Here is a 16490-nt window from a genome sequence, read left to right on the forward strand (position 1 = left end):
TACTCCAGTTACTGTAACTGAGTAGCTTTTTTTTTCTTCGACCCTTTTTAGATTTATGTATATATATTTAATCCATCCATTAGCTATACCGCATATCTTTTGAGGGTTCAGGGGGGCATCCTGGACAGGTCGCCAGGCTATCACAGGGCTGACACTTAGGGACAAACAAGCAGTCAGGCTCACATTTACACTTACAAGCCAGTTAGAGTCGCCGGTTAACCCGACCTAGACTGTTGGAGGGAACCCACGCAGGCATTGGGAGAACATGCAATCTCCACAAAGAAAGGTCCTGGCCGAACCGGGGTTCTTATCCAGACCATGCTAACCACTCCACCACTGTGCCACTCATGTGTGTGTGTGTGTGTGTATACGCACACACGCATACACATACATATATATATAATTTTTTGTTATTTCACTTTTATGTTTTTATTTGACTATTGTACTTAAATGCATTTAATGAAGACAACTTTTATGGAGTACACACATTTTGTCAATCTCTGTTGTAAGCCAATGTTTCAACCTACCGGCCGGTTAAAGATATAAAGATCAACACTGTTCCTTTAATGGGCCAACATTTTATTCTTTTTCTGATTTTAGGATTATTACTTTTAATTGCTTAAATAAAATATCATAAAAGGATAATGGATGTTTGTACCAAAATGTTTGTGAACCAAATGTTTGTGTTGTGAGGATGGAGTCATTAATACTTTTTGAATTACTCTGTATCACATTCTAAGTGTTTGCTGCATTTTAAAAATCAATAAAAGTGGTGATTGAACAAAATTCCCCCCTTTCTCATAAAGTTCAACTTTCTCTGCATGATTCCGTCAGAAAAAGGCATCATGCCTGATGTCAAGTATTGGGAAAAAGGGAAAAGCAACATTTAAATCCTCCAGGACTGTAAGACAATGAACAGGCATTGAGCACAAATGCAGGCATAAAGCACTCAAAAAAAAGAATTGGGGCAGCTGGTCAGTATACAACACATTTCAAGTGTGGCATCCTTCCTCAGGCAGCATCTAATGCTTTCCCGGTTTCATTCATGAACTATTAGTCAGTTGCTTGTACTTAAATCATCACACTCATTATGTGGTAATTGTGGACATAGGCGACATCTCGTCAAAATGTAAAAGCACCAATGTGAACATCAAATAAAACATATGTCGATGAACAGACAAAGTAAACTCAGGTGAACAGTATACATCAGTTCACTGCTGCATTCACATTCACCAACATCTAGATATTAAACAGGTTAGGACCTGAGGCATCATGCTGTGATGATAATGAATAATGCATCCCCTCCAAATGTCGTAAAATCACCTCCAGTGAGTTACTGTAACCTGTCTTTTGAGTCATTCAGGCTCGTAAATGTACATAAATACTCAAGTCAGAGCAGGTTTCTCCAGTGCCGGTTTGTCAGAACATTTTCAATGTAAAGAGATTTCAACCTCTTACACCATTTATCAGGAATACAATAGTAGCACAAACACTCAAACTGATGAAAGTAAAGATGAAGGACAAACTGTGTATGTCGTTACCTGCAACTGTGTCAGTTCAAGATTGATTTCTATTTACACCGTGAAGACTTCACAATCCAATAGCATCCTCTAGTGGAAATACTGATAGCAAATAGACATAAAAACTAGTGTTCAAATGTTCTGTTCAACCCCAGTGATGTTTACTGACATTTTATTCTAAACTCCTCCCCTGCAGATTCCTCAGGTCTGCCAAAGTAAAAGGGTTCATAAACAGTAGCCTCCTTTAGGGAAAATAGCAAATGTTTGTCTGGTGATGTACTTGGCACAGCTATCAGGCAAAACCACATGGCCGTGCCAAGCAGCGCCATAGTCTGGATACAGAACCTCCTCCTTAAACATTTCTACTCAGGAGACTGGCCGCAAAATTATACATAATCCCACTTGCTTTAGTACATCCTATCTTGGCTGTCAGATATTTTGTTACAGCACTTGATCCACGTAAATGCCACGTTGAAAATCAGCAATAATCACAGCCAAGTGGTTGCCATATACAATATAAGATGTTTGACTCTCAGAGTTTGTTTGACATCCAGACATCATCTGACATCTCTATTGATTAATGACTATGGGTGATGTGCAATGGTCAGTCTTCTTCAGCGAAGTCTTTTCTCATCAGCATATTCGTGTCAACAAATGTGACATCTCAGTAGGACTTTTTTCCCGACAGTTCTGTTGACAACAGCATATTGAAATGTCTGCTCAGACTGCTGACGCAAGCAAACACCTTTCAAAAAGACCAGTTTGTTTTCCAAACAGCGGATTTGTGGCTGCAGCATACTCTAGTAGACAGTTTCACAGAAAGTGCTTTGCCTACTTGCCGACTGAAGCGTGTCGATTACTCTTTGTCTAGTAATGTTTTACTTGGCATAGCCATCAGGGCGTTCTTCAGTCTCAAGCTGAGCGGAAATTTGCTGCACAAATGTCACTGAATGAGTAAAATGTCTACTTAATATACAAAAACATAACAGTGATGTGTCTGTTGGAATACAGTTAGTGGTTTTGTTTTTGCTGTTAAGGCTCTATTAATATTTATTTTTATAAGAAAAGGAATCTAGACTGCTTGTATGACACCTGAGCCAAATATGTGACTATACTTGTCGGCAATGCTATATAATGCACATTTAGGCTCCTGAGTTTTGGGGTCGGTGGACAGCCATTTTCAGGTCTCTCCTGAGGAGTTCGATTGGGCTCAAATCATTGCTCTGGCTGGGCCACTCGTGGACATTCACACAGATGTCCCATAATCTTGTTTCTCACAGTCTGATAGTCCTTTAGGTGCTTTTTTGCAAACTCCAACCAGGCTTTTTATGTGTCTTTCACTGAGCAGAGCCTTCCGTCCGGCCACTCTGCCACAAAGCCCAGATGGGTGGAGTGCTGCAGTGATGGTTGTCCTTCTGGACGTTTCTCCCATCTCCACACGGGATCTCTGGAGCTCAGCCAGAGTCACCATCTGGTTCTTGGTCACCCCTCCTACCAAGGCCCTTCTCCCCCGATTGCTCAGTTTGGCCGGGGCGGCCAGCTCTGGAAAGAGCCCTGGTTGTTCCAAACTTCTTTCATTGAAGAATTATTGAGGCCACTTTGCTCTTGGGCAGCTTCAATGCAGCAGACATTTTTTTTTTGTAGTCTTTCCTCAGATCTGTGCCTCGACAGGATCCTCTCTCTGAGAGCTGCAGGCAGTTCTTTCAAACTCATAGCTGTGAGGCGCTATATAGACAGGTGTATGTCTTTTCCAAAATAATGTCCTGTCAATTGAAATTACCGCAGGTGGACTCCAGTCAGGGTGTAGAAACATCTCAAAGATGATCAGGAGAAATAGGAGGCACCTGAACCAAAATTTCCGATGTCACAGCAAAAGGTGTGAATACTTCTGTCAATGTGATATTTCAGTTTCTCCTTTTGAATAAATTTTCAAACATTTCTAGAATTCTGTTTTCCCTTTGTCCTTGTGGGCTATTGAGTGTAGATTGAAGAGGGAAAAAGTGTATTTGAACCATTTTAGCACAAGGCTGCAACGTAACAAAATGTGAAGAAAGGGAAGGGGTCTGAATATGTTCTAAATGCACTTTATACCACAGGTCCCTCTTGTATACAGTTTATTGCTAAGCTATATACCAAAAAAAAAAAAAAACCCAAAAAAGCACGTGTCTTGCCTATCAAGAAAATGTATGCTTTAATTATTTTCCGTCAATGTATTTTATGATCTTTTAAACCACCATCAAGTGGCTAATAGGCTTGAAAACGTAAAGCCAAGAGAAAAGACACTTGGGGTAAAGGCGCTGGCTTGACTGCCCTTCTGAATTATGTAACAGTGTGAGGAACCGCCCACTGCCCGCCTCCCCCGGGTGGACGTCGGCCAGCGGCTGACGGGAAACCCCGGCGGAACCGGTCGCGGCGCCGGCAGCTGCTCCGCCCCGGCAGCACCAAATCGCCCCGGCCATGTCTGCCAGAGCCCGCCGAGACGCCGCCGAGCACGCCGCGCTGCCCAAGTTCCTGTCCGCGGCGTTCTACGCCGGCAGCTCCTTGCTCATCACGGTGGTGAATAAAACCGTGCTGACGAGCTTCAGGTAGGTGGCGCCTTCGGCCCCCGGCTGTCGGCAAGTCGGCCGCACGGGGTCAACGCAGACGAAGTTTTGCTGATAGCGCTGTTTCATGCCCCCCCCCCTCCTCCCACTCGCTCTCAGCCCGGTCCTCTGCTGCTTGTGTGTCGGTTTTTGCAGGTTCCCCTCCTACATGTGTCTGGGAGTTGGCCAGGTAAGTCGGCCAGGTCCGGGTGCTTGTTTCCCTCCGTTCCTCCGCCGGTCGCACGAACACACACACACACACACAGTCATCTCGTGGTCCCTTTCAGATGGTCGCCACTCTTCTTGTCCTTTACGCTGCCAAAAGGAGCAAAACAGTCCAGTTTCCAGATCTTGACAGGAGTATTCTCTTAAAAGTAAGCCTTTCTCATTTCTCCCAGATTATCCTTCATAATTTATCCTGCTTTTGTCTCCTATTTTCCCTCGTCTGATATTGTACGCCTTTATTTTCTCGCCAGATGTTCCCCCTTCCTTTGCTGTACGTTGGCAACCATATAACAGGACTGGCCAGCACCAAAAAACTCAGGTTTACCCGGTTTGGCTCTTGTCTAATTTAGCAGAATTTGGATCTGAGGTTTGTTACTGCTGATTCATGTGGTCTTTCCAAAACATGTCGTCTTTTACAGTTTGCCCATGTTTACAGTGTTGAGGAAATTCACCATACTGATGACCATGATCTTGGAAGTCTATATACTAAGGTAAGACATATCTGACTTTTTTATTTTTGCTGCTGGAGATTGATACATTTAATACTGTTTCAGTTTGCACTCTTACATAGATTTCTAATGAGTTTATCAGTAGAATTAAGCAAGATAGGACTTTCCAATGCAGGGGATAAAGGAAGGTGTAAGATATAGAAGAACGGGATATGATTTAGTCATGGGGAAGAGAAAGAGACACAGAACGACCATAAAAAGATGCAATATGACCAAAAAGAGATACGAAAACAACCACACAGATTTGCAAAACAAACAAAAAGACATCTCTTTGAGTCCGTGGCCCTTGCTCTTATGTAGAAGGGGCGGAGAACCTTTTACATGTCTGTGCCCAGGGGCCCATTGTCTCTCCTTTTTTTTTTTTTTCAGAAAAACATTTCCGAAACGCCTTGTGTACAGTGTTGTGGCCATAGTTCTTGGTGCCATGGTTGCTGCAAGGTACGATTTTTATTTGTATTTTAAAAAACTTTTTTTTTTTTTTTTTGTGAAAATTGGAATTGTTTATAGATTGTGCACGAACTGATCCAGGGGCAGACAATACACCTGCGCTTTCCCTCCATCTCTTCCTCTCCTCTAGCTCTGACCTGGCCTTCGATGTGGAGGGCTACACCTTCATCCTGCTCAACGATGCCTTCACTGCCGCCAGCGGTGTGTACACTAAGAAGAAACTTGACACCGAGGTAACATCCCCCGTACATTCTGTAGTTATAGAGATGGTTTATACTGTATGTTACTGGTAGTGTCCGAACAGTTCAATGTCTGTTTGTGTACAATTGAAAAGGGACAAGTACCAGACAAATTGTAAGGTTCTAGCAGAATGTATTACTGCACAGCCATCCTGCCGAACAAGGGAGGGGGTTAGACTTGTTTTCTCAGTCCTAAAAAAATGGACATTTTTTGATGGATTGACTGATTGCTTTCAGTTGTATTGTAGATCAGACACCTTTGCTGGGAAACAAAGGGTTTGGAGAGACACTTCATCAAGTATCAAAAGTGGTCCAAGAAAATTAGATTATTACACATTAGATTTTTAACTTTCGCATTATAAGGTGATGGCTTTGATTTTGTTCATCCACCATTTAAGTAAACAGGATCTTGAACACACCAGAATCTCCACAGTAGCAAACACGCTATACACACATACAAAAATATAAGAGGACAACAGCTGGATTCACTCTCTCAATCGCGTATTTTCAAAACCGCCAGCATTTATCTGACTTTCATGATTTTAGATACTGACAGTTTTTGACCTATTTGGAAGTGAAATGGGAAGAGTTATTAAGAAGAAGAGTTGTACTTTCAAATGTTAACATGCAGTAAAAGTAAGTGTTTTTCTGTTCGCTGTTTGTTACACACGCATCTCCACAAATGATCCGTGTATGTTTGATTTTGGTCACATCATATCTAATCTTTTCCTCTTTTTCTTTTCTTTTTTTCTTTTCTTTTTTTACAAGGGTCTTGGGAAGTATGGTGTCTTATTTTACAATGCACTGATCATTGTTATCCCCACACTCTTGGCAAGTGCATTTACTGGAGATTTACACGAGGTACATACAGTCAATGTATTCCCATATATTCTTTCTGGGTGTTTGTGTATGCTTATTCCTGCCTGACTGCCTTGTGTGTTTTGTTCCACAGGCGGTCACATTTGAGGACTGGGTTAAAGCCACGTTTATTTTCTGCTTCCTCATGTCCTGCTTCATGGGGTATGTCACTATGTTTCAGTTAAGACTGTTCAGTTACCGTCAAACCTTTGTGGCAACTCCAAAAACAAACTGATATTCCAAAAATCATACTTACATATGCAGCTCTTACATAACTGCCTCAGCCTACCCAGTTTCTTAAGACATTTTTTTTTTTCAGGTTTGTGTTGATGTATTCCATAGTCCTGTGCAGCTATTATAACTCCGCACTAACTACGACAGTAGTGGGGGCAATAAAGGTAAGAACACACTGATAAGAGAACTATTTTTAAACTGGAAAGCACACATATAGCTTAGCCCCCACCAAGATTGACCAACCTCCAAACTGATTATTTTAATTATAGAAAATTCTAAAAGTTCCGACCAGCGTGTGGATCTGGACTCTACATCTCACTACGCATAGCGATGAACAATCACAAAGCATCGAAAACGTTCAAAATGGCCTGTCTCGCGATGTTAAGAATCCTTCCCAAATCTACATCTATATTTACATCTGCACCAAAAACTAGTTTCATGTTTTTTTTTTGGCCCATGGTGATGGATTAACTTTCCACTCATGTTTATGAGATGTTCTGCTAAGTAACAGATTTAAAAGTTAAACCATACAACATTCAATAAACAGCCTCCTTTGTGGAGGTAACTATGTTATTCCTTATTGGTCAGTTTCTGTCAACCTGACTAACTTGCATAAATGCTACAATTTCCTCCAGAATGTGGCGGTGGCCTATATTGGCATATTTGTGGGTGGAGACTACCTGTTCTCTTGGACTAACTTCCTAGGCCTCAGCATTTGGTAAGAGTTTTTGTCGCTTCCAGTTTTATTTTATTTATGTTAGATGTCATTATGACTACGACTGAAAACTGTCAGGAGTTTGATGCGACCGAACGATCTTAATGCATTCACATCTCTTGTTTCGTAAGAACAGCATTGTGAAATTTGATTTCCATTTCTTTGACAAACTCCAACCCAGAGCAAAACAGTTATGTACAGGCTCGGAAATTTCCAGACAGATAAATTCAGTGGATGTGTTATCAATGAATGAAAAGTCAAATATGCCTGATGGTTTTTGTTACAACAGGCATCTTTTCAAAATTGTCTCGGGGCACACACTGTTGGGTACTCTGAGTAACAGCTGGGTGGCGTTTTCCCCGGCCCGACAACAATTCATTGCCTTTATCTTTGCTTTGCAGTATGTCAGGGGGACTAGTGTACTCATATCTCGCCTTTAACATCAAAACATCTGGAAATAACACTGGAGCAGCACAAGAGCTGAAGACTCCCATTGCAGAAGATTCAACAGGGAAGCTCTCTACCATCTAAGTGGACAATGTTTTAGCATTCACCACTTGGTGGCATTGTTCTGCTTCATATTGGAGCTTGATGTTGCTTCAACACTTTTATTTGTATATTTATTTAAACTCAATGAATTGATTTCCTTGGATTGCCTTATACCGGTGCTATCTATTTAATTCCACGACTAAATCATCGCTGAATAAATTGATGAGAGCACATAAAATCTGGGTTCAGGTTCAGTGAATATTTATTGAAGACCAACGATTTTATAACAGTGTGGACAGCCTGTCAGAGAAATCTTACCCTTAAAATGTGTAATAAAATATCTACCAAGCAAGCAGGATCACTCTATACATGTCACAAACATGAAAACTGTCGGAGGATGTTAGCAGAGGGGAAAACCAAAACTAAAATTCAACTTCAAAGCTCTCCATAAATTGTGTACACTCAATAATCTAACAAACACATTGTGTATATATTAAATGCCATAATTTTCTCAAACCACAAAAGAGACTAAGGGTTAGAAATGCCTCAAAATATACTATATATGGGTACAATAGATCATTTGGTGTTTTGATTATCAACAACTAACAAATTTCACCTTCCAGTTTCACAGCAACTCCACAAGGGTAATTTGTAAATCGAACAGATTCGAACATCACAGCTAGAGTGACAAAGTGACAGGTTGTTGGTGCATGTTTCCCCAAAACAACCAGAAGCAGGGCAGTTATGAGAGGCGTCATACAGTGTTGAAGGATGTAGTGTTGCATTTATATATTAAAAACAAAAATAAAAAAAAAATCCCACTACACAAATCACTTTATGAAAAACAGGTGCAATTTTCCTGGACACGTACAACAGATCTAATCTTCAGTGCATTGCAAGCTTAATCCAAGACTCAATAGTGGGTGTAAGTGCTTCATCAAAAATCAATAGGATGTCTAAATTTATGACAAACCTGGGAAATTTTATGGTGAAGTCGGAATATTTCCCTTTACGCATCCAACGATTCTAGCACTCTCAAACACGAACAATGTGTTAGCCAGAAAAAAAAACCGAAAAAAAAAAACACGGTGAAATAAATATCTCATAATTTAAAATTTTGAAATGAGATGACATAGATGCACCACACACTGCTATGATGCTATGCCTGTATCATAACTGGTCTGCCGCCTTTTAATATAAAAGGCGACTGACATCCATTGTAAAAACATTTCCCGTCTGGTTGGAAAACAACTTTTGGCCTGCAGGTTTTTTTTTAACGCACATTCCTTGTATCTATGAGGCAACTGTTGTTAAAATGGAAATATGGCATGTCCCCAAAGGTCATCTGGACCTTTAACCTTAGGAGAAAATGAACTCAATCCAGAAAATAGTAGGTAGTCGGCTCGGGAGGGATTTTTCCCTCGCTTGTTTGGAAATGTCAGGCAGATATACGGTAGTTATTTGTGATTTCTGAGACAAGTGGCAAAGCTGTAAAAAATATGGACTTTTGAAAAGTTTGTGCCTGATCAGACCTCTGAATTAGGCTTGCAATGATCACCTCTCATTCGCATTAAAAAAATTACCATGTCACATGTCAGGACTGATCTAGTGCCCCGGACTTTTTCTTGATCTCCTTTTGTCCACCTTTGCTCACCACCTTTATTTTTTCTTTTTTTCTTTTTAAAGAGAGAGTTGTACCGGTGAGGCTAAAACTATCTGAAGCTTTCTCAGTCCATTTCCACCACCACTACTGTCATCGGTGGCTGCGAAATTGTGCTTACAAGGGTGGAGATGAAACCTGGGAGCATGGCGAGAGGTCATCTGACAGTCAGAATGCAACTTAACGTTTTCTATGTTTGACCACACCCTATATCGTTCTGTCCATCTGAGCTTAATCCATATATACATCAGTCATACACACTCTCTTACACTCACAATATACTTAAAAAAAAAAAAAAAAAAAAAAACTCGTTACCATCAAAGTGCAAACAAAACAAATTAAAAACATAACAGGTACTCTTTCTTTGCCTGTAGAGGACAGAAGAAAGAAAGACATTCTTCATATAGTCAAATCTACAATTATAGCAGCCTAAAAGAATAAAATGTAAGCAGAATAAGGTGCTTTAGCTTGTGCCTTCCTGGTGCCGTGTGGGGGGGGGGATTAGATGATGCTCTGCTTAACACTGATCTCAGACCACCTCTCTCAAAGTCTGGTTTCACAACTTGATAGAACGAACTAAACTAGTCTTCGATCTGTGTTTATGAACGCTTTTTAGCTACAGCACATAATGCAGGAAGGCGGATTGGGAATGGAGATATCAGGGGGAGGGAATGGGAGTCTAAGATCAGGAGGTGGGTGGGTGTTCAGGCAGACAGGTTGTTGGCCAGCTCGATGAGTGCCAGAGCGCCGTGGAGACGCTCTCGTTGCTCCTGGAGGCGGCGCCTGGCGGCCCCTCCCTGGCCGCCCTTCTCTTCCTCTGCGGTCTCCTCCTCTTCCCCGTTCTCTTCATCGGACTGGAGAAACTCCATGGGATCCTGCTGCTCCTGGTCCTCCGCTCTTGCCTTGCCCTGCGGTTTCACCTTGGTGGTTGTAGGGGCGCGCTGCTCGCGGGTCCGCCAGTACCTGCAAGGACAGAGAAGATTCTATTAAGATACGACGTGAGCAGAAGATGACATGAAAGGCTCTACTGTGCGTGCTTCATAAAACTATGGCTCAGTCCACCTGGTAAGAGCGACAGTATGTATGCCGCCCTGTGTATTTGCTTACTTTGCCAGCCACTCTGCCACAGCCTTGTTATCCACGGACTGGGCCTTCCCCAGGCCCTCCTTGGGTTCCTCCCTCTTCAGACGGGAGAAAGGATGCTTGGGGCAGTGGCGGTTGGCATGGGTGAACCGATTACCACATCCTGCAGAGGAAGCAACAAGTAAGACTAAAATGCAGTAAAACATTAAGAGCCATGTTTCCGCACTGATTTTAAATTGCTAAGATGTGTAATGCATGACCGTTTCGTGGTTTACTGCTGTCATGAATACACAGTAATGTAGTGAGAATGGATCGGTAATTTTTTTTTTAATAAGTAGTGATATTGAATAAATCTTATTGTTGTTATGAGTCAGACAATTAAAGTACTGCTTTTCAGCTGGTACACTTGTGTGATAACACGCAGCTAGATTGTCACTTTTGTGTTTCTCAGGTACTTTCCAAGTGCTTCAAATATAACTCAGCCAGTTAAAAGCTCTAGTCAGTCAAATCAACTGAGCCACATTTCATGCCACCGGAAAGTACCCTAAAAGTGCCTGAGAGCAAAGGGGCCCAAGTTCAACTTAGTAACTATGACTCTGTAGTTTGGCAGAACAACCACCTTTCTCCGAGCAGACAAAGGGTTTTTCCCCGGTGTGCAGCCGCTGGTGCGTCTTCAGCTGACCGCTCTGGACAAACGCCTTCCCACAGTTTGGGTAGTCACAGAGATAGGGCCTCTCTCCTGGGGGAGGGGGGTAAAAGAGGATTTTTGTTCAGGTAACAGCACTGCCCTGGTTATACGAGTCTGTGGTTATCACACACTGCTGCTTCTACGATACATACATGCACTACTTTCAAAATTTAGAATACGGAGGTCAGTCGTCAATCGCCTAGTTCGGTCCCCTCCTGCTCAGCTTAGACAGGTGTTTGCACGACCTTCCCTGATTCTGGTAGTGTAGGAAGGGGCATTACGCAATCACAACACCTCCACCTTTCCTCAGGGCACCTGTGTCCTTGTATTTATAAGTCAACACATTATACCTTTGTCCACTAGCAATGCACCTGCCCCGCTGTCTCCCTCACCTGTGTGTGTCCTCTTATGAGCCTGGAGAGACTTCTCTCTGGGAAACACTCGGTTGCAGATGTTACAGCGGATACGGCTGGATGAGGTCTCCCCCTCGCTTATCAGCTCCCGGACAGTGTCAGCCCGTGGACGGCCTCTGCGGATACCATCCTGACAGCAAGAATACACAGAATTTTTTTTTTTTTACATTGGCTTAATTAACACCTCGGCACTTTTTCCTATTGGCAGAACAGCAGCCACAACCAGATCCAGAGAATGATTGAGAACAATATGTATTCATACTCGTATGGACTAATACATTTACAACAAAATGAGTCAGGTTCAGACAGAATTTAAACTGGCACATCGTGTTGATCCTACATTTATTACATATATGCATAGGTTTACCACTGACTCTATTTATATGAATTGAATGTAAGATCATATCAATCATAATTTCCTTCGAGGGGCTCACGTGTTACACTGTAGCACGTTTGTCCATTATAACTCATTCACATCCGGTCGCATTTTTGGCGCGCTACGAGGCGTCATGTACAAGCAGCTGCTCCAGATTCAGGAAGTATCTGGGGTTTAAAATCCACCATGTCACACCCTAATGCGCGGGCGTTTTTTTTTAAATGACTCGGCATCTCGGCCATATTAAGGCTGAGCCAAAACATATTTACGCCGCTTTTAAGTGGTCGCGTCTTAAAAAAAAAAAAAAAAAAATGAACGTGAATTTAACCGCAAACCGCATGGTTCTCCTATGACGGCTCGGTTCGGGATAGTTTTTAAAAAGATGTCAGTATCATCGAGCATGCGTTCAATCGCCCCGGACCTAATGTTATTACCGGTACTTACACATATTATAAGTTTCGTTGTGAGATACAAATGTTGTTACAATTGCCGTGCGGTGTTGTCAGCAACCTCAGACTATAGAAGCGTAAGCACAGCGTTTCAAAACTGCCCAGTCCGGAGAAAAGTGCCGTCATGCCACGTTGTCATAACGATTAAAATACGCTTTCTACCTTGATCTGGTCAGGTGAGGGAGCCGTGTCCGCCTCTCTCGCCGTCTGGGTCCCGGTCGGGGACGAAGCCCCGCTCACCGAGCCCGGGCTGAGGGTCACATTGTGGGCGTTCTCCCCCCATTTCCACGGGTAGACCATAAAGTCGCTGAAACCGGGGCTTGTCGGCGTCTGGGCCTCCGCTTTCCTTGGTTTGATCGGGGTGGTCTTGATGACGGACACCAAAACTCTTTTGGGCGAGTCGTTGCAGAAAATAACATGCGGGTGCTTGTTCTCGGCCATCGTGTGCGTGTCAAAATTGCGATGTGGGTCGCAAAAGTAAGCGAAGAAGCTGGTAAAGTTTGAACTCTAATTGATTATTTTAGGGAAAAAAAATCAATAAGTAAAAGTCATAAATAGTGCGGCGTGTCAATCTGGAGTGAATATGTCCTTCATTTCCAAAAAGGAATTGGGGGGGGAAAAAAAAAATCTGGGATCCGTTCTTCGCTACAAAGTATCCTCAAAAGATACAGTCAGATCCGAAGATGACGGTAAGTTTCCTCCCTGTCGCAGCGGGTCGTCTGAACTGACCTGTGTGCGCCTACGGGAGCGTTGTCCCGCGTTGCAAAATCGCGCCTGAGCGACTTTCTGGCCAATCGGCTGCAGGGATCTCATCATAGACGCGAAGTAGCCAGTGGCAGCGGCCGCCTACGTTCACGTAGCAACCCCCTACGACCAATGGGCAGAGCAGGGAGCGATGCGTGTGCTAGGATTCGCCGAGCCGTTTTCGTCCAATGAGATTTAAACACTTGAAGCGCGCCCTCGCACGCTCGCATCGGGATTGGCCAATGGAGACGAGCAGCGCGCACGTTCGGCCAAGACGGAGCCAATGAGAGTGAAGGGCGGTTAATTTTACACCGCGCACGAGCAGATGGCCCATTCCCGCGCTGAGGAGTCTGTTTATGTTATTACATTTTTTGGTCAGTTTAAAGGGAAAGGAAACGGTGGCTCAGAGGCGCCAAAGTTACGTAATCGCTTTAGGGTGGAATTACTTGAACAAAGGATATACTGTGCGACTTAAAAAGAAAAAGAAACTGAGGGTTATTTGAAAATTAGTTTGTGTTAAATTAGTGTAAAACCGCATTGCAGTTATTCCCTTCACTATCATCTGATTTAGGATAGTCAGATACACAAAAATAAAGGAAATGTGTCAGTATTGGTAGAAGAAAAGTGTCAAACACTGTATGAAAGTTATATTGCTGTTTACAGGGATGTGAGACAAACTGGATTTTCATTCACCATTCCAGCTTTAAGAGACACTATTAAAAGAAGAACATCCGATCACCTTGCAGTTTACACAGCGGAGGTGTTAGCAATTGAAACGGCTTTACTACACAGGTACTAGATATGTTCAGCATTACTATCACTACAGTCATTCTCATCCCAGAGTAGGCAGGACATAATCAATGAGATGAACGGAACAGTATTCAGAAAATACAATCAGATCAGTTACATTCATGTAACTGAAATTAGCGGAAATTACAGGGAAAGAAATTGCAGATACACTAGGAAAGGAGGCATTCGACAGGAAAATACCATGGAAATTTCATATACCAAAGCAAAAGCAAAAGGAGTAATACCCAGAAACATTATGAAAGACTGGCAACGTAACTGGAATAAGGCCAAAACAAGGCGAGGTCTTTATGCTATTCAGAAGGAAGTGGGCACTATAAGATCAGTACAAAGAAACACCAACGAGGATAACATAATAACAAGGTTGAAATTGGGACTAAACACCAGATTAAATAAAACATTATATCCAATAGGTAAATATCCCTCTGATATGTGAAAACATTGTCAAACAGATGAGTCACTAGTTCACATATTATGTCAGTGCTAAAAGTATAAAAGTATGCATGGTGAGAGAAATTAAAGAGGTATCTCAGAAAGTAGGAAGTGGAAGAATCGAGTGTTGAACACATACTCTATCTTGGAGGAGGGAGTTGTTTAGTAGTTTACTTCAAAGAAACGGCATTAATAAATAGAAACTCTGGTCCAAACTCCGGCATAGTGGGTGGCGGTAATGCACCTTAACGTTGGTTGCCACCCACCATTAAAAAAAGACGGACTTGGTATAATTTAGGAAAAAACACAATTTAACCCCAGCTTTCCTGTATTGCATGTAAAATCCACCTAAAGTAGTAAACATGGTGTTTTTTCAAAAGATTTTGAATGAGAGGAAACTTTAGTCTACCTATGCATGTCGCATTGTTTGACATACTACTTCCAAATGAGTTTCATTTTAATGCAGAGGTATAACAGCTCTGACGATTTGCCCACACGACTAACTGAAATAAAGTGTGCAGTCAGTGTACACTGCGGTGCAACCGAAACCTTTCTATTTTTCTTTATGTGCCTGCCTCATTGCTGTTGGCCTGTCTGGCTGTGTCTCTCGCTCATTACCTGTTACCGGAAACTGAGGCAATCCAAATACTCCAATGTATGTCCTATTGTGTCTTCAAAACATAATTGTCTGGGTATAATGTACCGAAAGGAGAACTTAAAAAGTGTGTCAGACTCATTTGTTTGTGTGCGGTTGAATTCTGTCCATTCTACCAAGTGTAACTGAAACTGCCATTAGAAACCATTTCTTAGGGCCCATACACTACACTCTTTGTAATATTTCCGTGCATACATTAATACTGAAACACTGATACCCACATTAAGAGTTCCCCAACCACCCTGTATGCTCAGACAGTAGGTTCACACCACAGATTTGAATTTTCTACTCTGACCACTAGATGAGGCTAAGTTTCACTGTGTAAAATATATCCTGACTCATCCTGCTAGTGAGAGTGACACAGCTTAATCAGGTTTGAGGTATGTTCATCTACTTTTACACTTAGAATACACGGATCCGGGTATTACAATGTATATACATTCATAAGGTTATTTGATTAATATCAGTTGAATGGATATTTGCTGTATCTGATGATCCATTGAAGGGAAATTAGGTTCTGCCTGCAGCAAAGAACACAATTGAGATGGAAAGGCATCAAATTAATAATTCTGACATTTGTACTATAGAGATTTTTACAGTTTACTGCAAGCTGCACAGTATATAAAGGACATGCAGATATGAAGAATTAAATGGAATATCCTTCAGATTGTGCCCTGACATGGAAAAGTTAGGGCTACTAAATGATCACTGAACTCCCAAACACACCTGAGTTCAATACTTGATAAGATGTCTACTTAAATGAAAGCAGACCTACTTGACAATGTAGGCTACTCAATAAGCACAAATAGGCATTCGGGAAACCGCTCAATAGGTGTGTAGAGGGACTTACCCTATAGTTATATAATAATATAATATATTAACTATTATAGTCACTAGTTATATAACATGTTGAAAATAAACTATTCTATGAGTAATGTTATACACTGGTAATAAGGAATCAGGAGGGAATAATCAGTTTTAGATTTTTTCAGTTTGATAGAAAAATATTGTTTTGCCGGAGCAGGTTACACTGGTAGCAACACCTGAGGGTTTGGTCAGATTTAGTCCAAAGTTGTTACCACCACTACGGGGTACTAGTTACAGAATATAAGGGAACATTGGGATGCCAGGTTTCTTTTTCTTTTTTTTTTTTTTTTTTTATATGTGACAGCCTTCTGTTTTTATGACAGATATTCAGTCTATTATTTGTACTTTTTTTAATTTTTGCACATTACCAAATGTTAAAACAAATAAAAACTTAAATGACAGAAAAAGTTATAACCCTCACCAGCTACGGAGGACAGGAACAACTGTTGACAGCTACGGGCACCATAAAATGCGAGAGGGAATAATCAGGATGCAGAC

General features: G+C 41.9%; 2 protein-coding genes across 3 annotated transcripts; one reads left to right on the top strand and one right to left on the bottom strand.

The window, feature by feature from the left end:
* The first annotated feature begins 3899 nt into the window (after window positions 1-3899).
* slc35d2 (solute carrier family 35 member D2) lies at window positions 3900-8170 on the top strand. Of its 2 annotated transcripts, XM_040156095.1 has the most exons (12): window positions 3900-4105; window positions 4259-4292; window positions 4390-4476; window positions 4579-4646; window positions 4747-4818; window positions 5206-5274; window positions 5414-5516; window positions 6291-6383; window positions 6475-6542; window positions 6700-6778; window positions 7250-7332; window positions 7731-8170. In XM_040156095.1, the coding sequence occupies exons 1-12, from the start codon at window positions 3978-3980 to the stop codon at window positions 7858-7860; spliced, it is 1014 nt and encodes a 337-aa protein (XP_040012029.1). In that variant the 5' UTR covers window positions 3900-3977; the 3' UTR covers window positions 7861-8170. The 2 variants fall into 2 exon arrangements, with proteins under 2 accessions (XP_040012029.1, XP_040012030.1); XM_040156096.1 differs by lacking the exon at window positions 4259-4292 and having other exon boundaries at window positions 3997-4105.
* A 1981-nt stretch (window positions 8171-10151) lies between these two features.
* On the bottom strand, window positions 10152-13194 carry znf367 (zinc finger protein 367). The gene is made up of 5 exons (XM_040156097.1): window positions 12650-13194; window positions 11642-11792; window positions 11181-11300; window positions 10586-10724; window positions 10152-10441 (listed from the first exon to the last, which is right to left on the bottom strand). The coding sequence occupies exons 1-5, from the start codon at window positions 12926-12928 to the stop codon at window positions 10183-10185; spliced, it is 948 nt and encodes a 315-aa protein (XP_040012031.1). The 5' UTR covers window positions 12929-13194; the 3' UTR covers window positions 10152-10182.
* Between the last annotated feature and the right edge of the window lie 3296 nt (window positions 13195-16490).

This window comes from Xiphias gladius, chromosome 19 (genome assembly GCF_016859285.1).
Source record: "Xiphias gladius isolate SHS-SW01 ecotype Sanya breed wild chromosome 19, ASM1685928v1, whole genome shotgun sequence".
NCBI lineage: Eukaryota > Metazoa > Chordata > Actinopteri > Istiophoriformes > Xiphiidae > Xiphias > Xiphias gladius.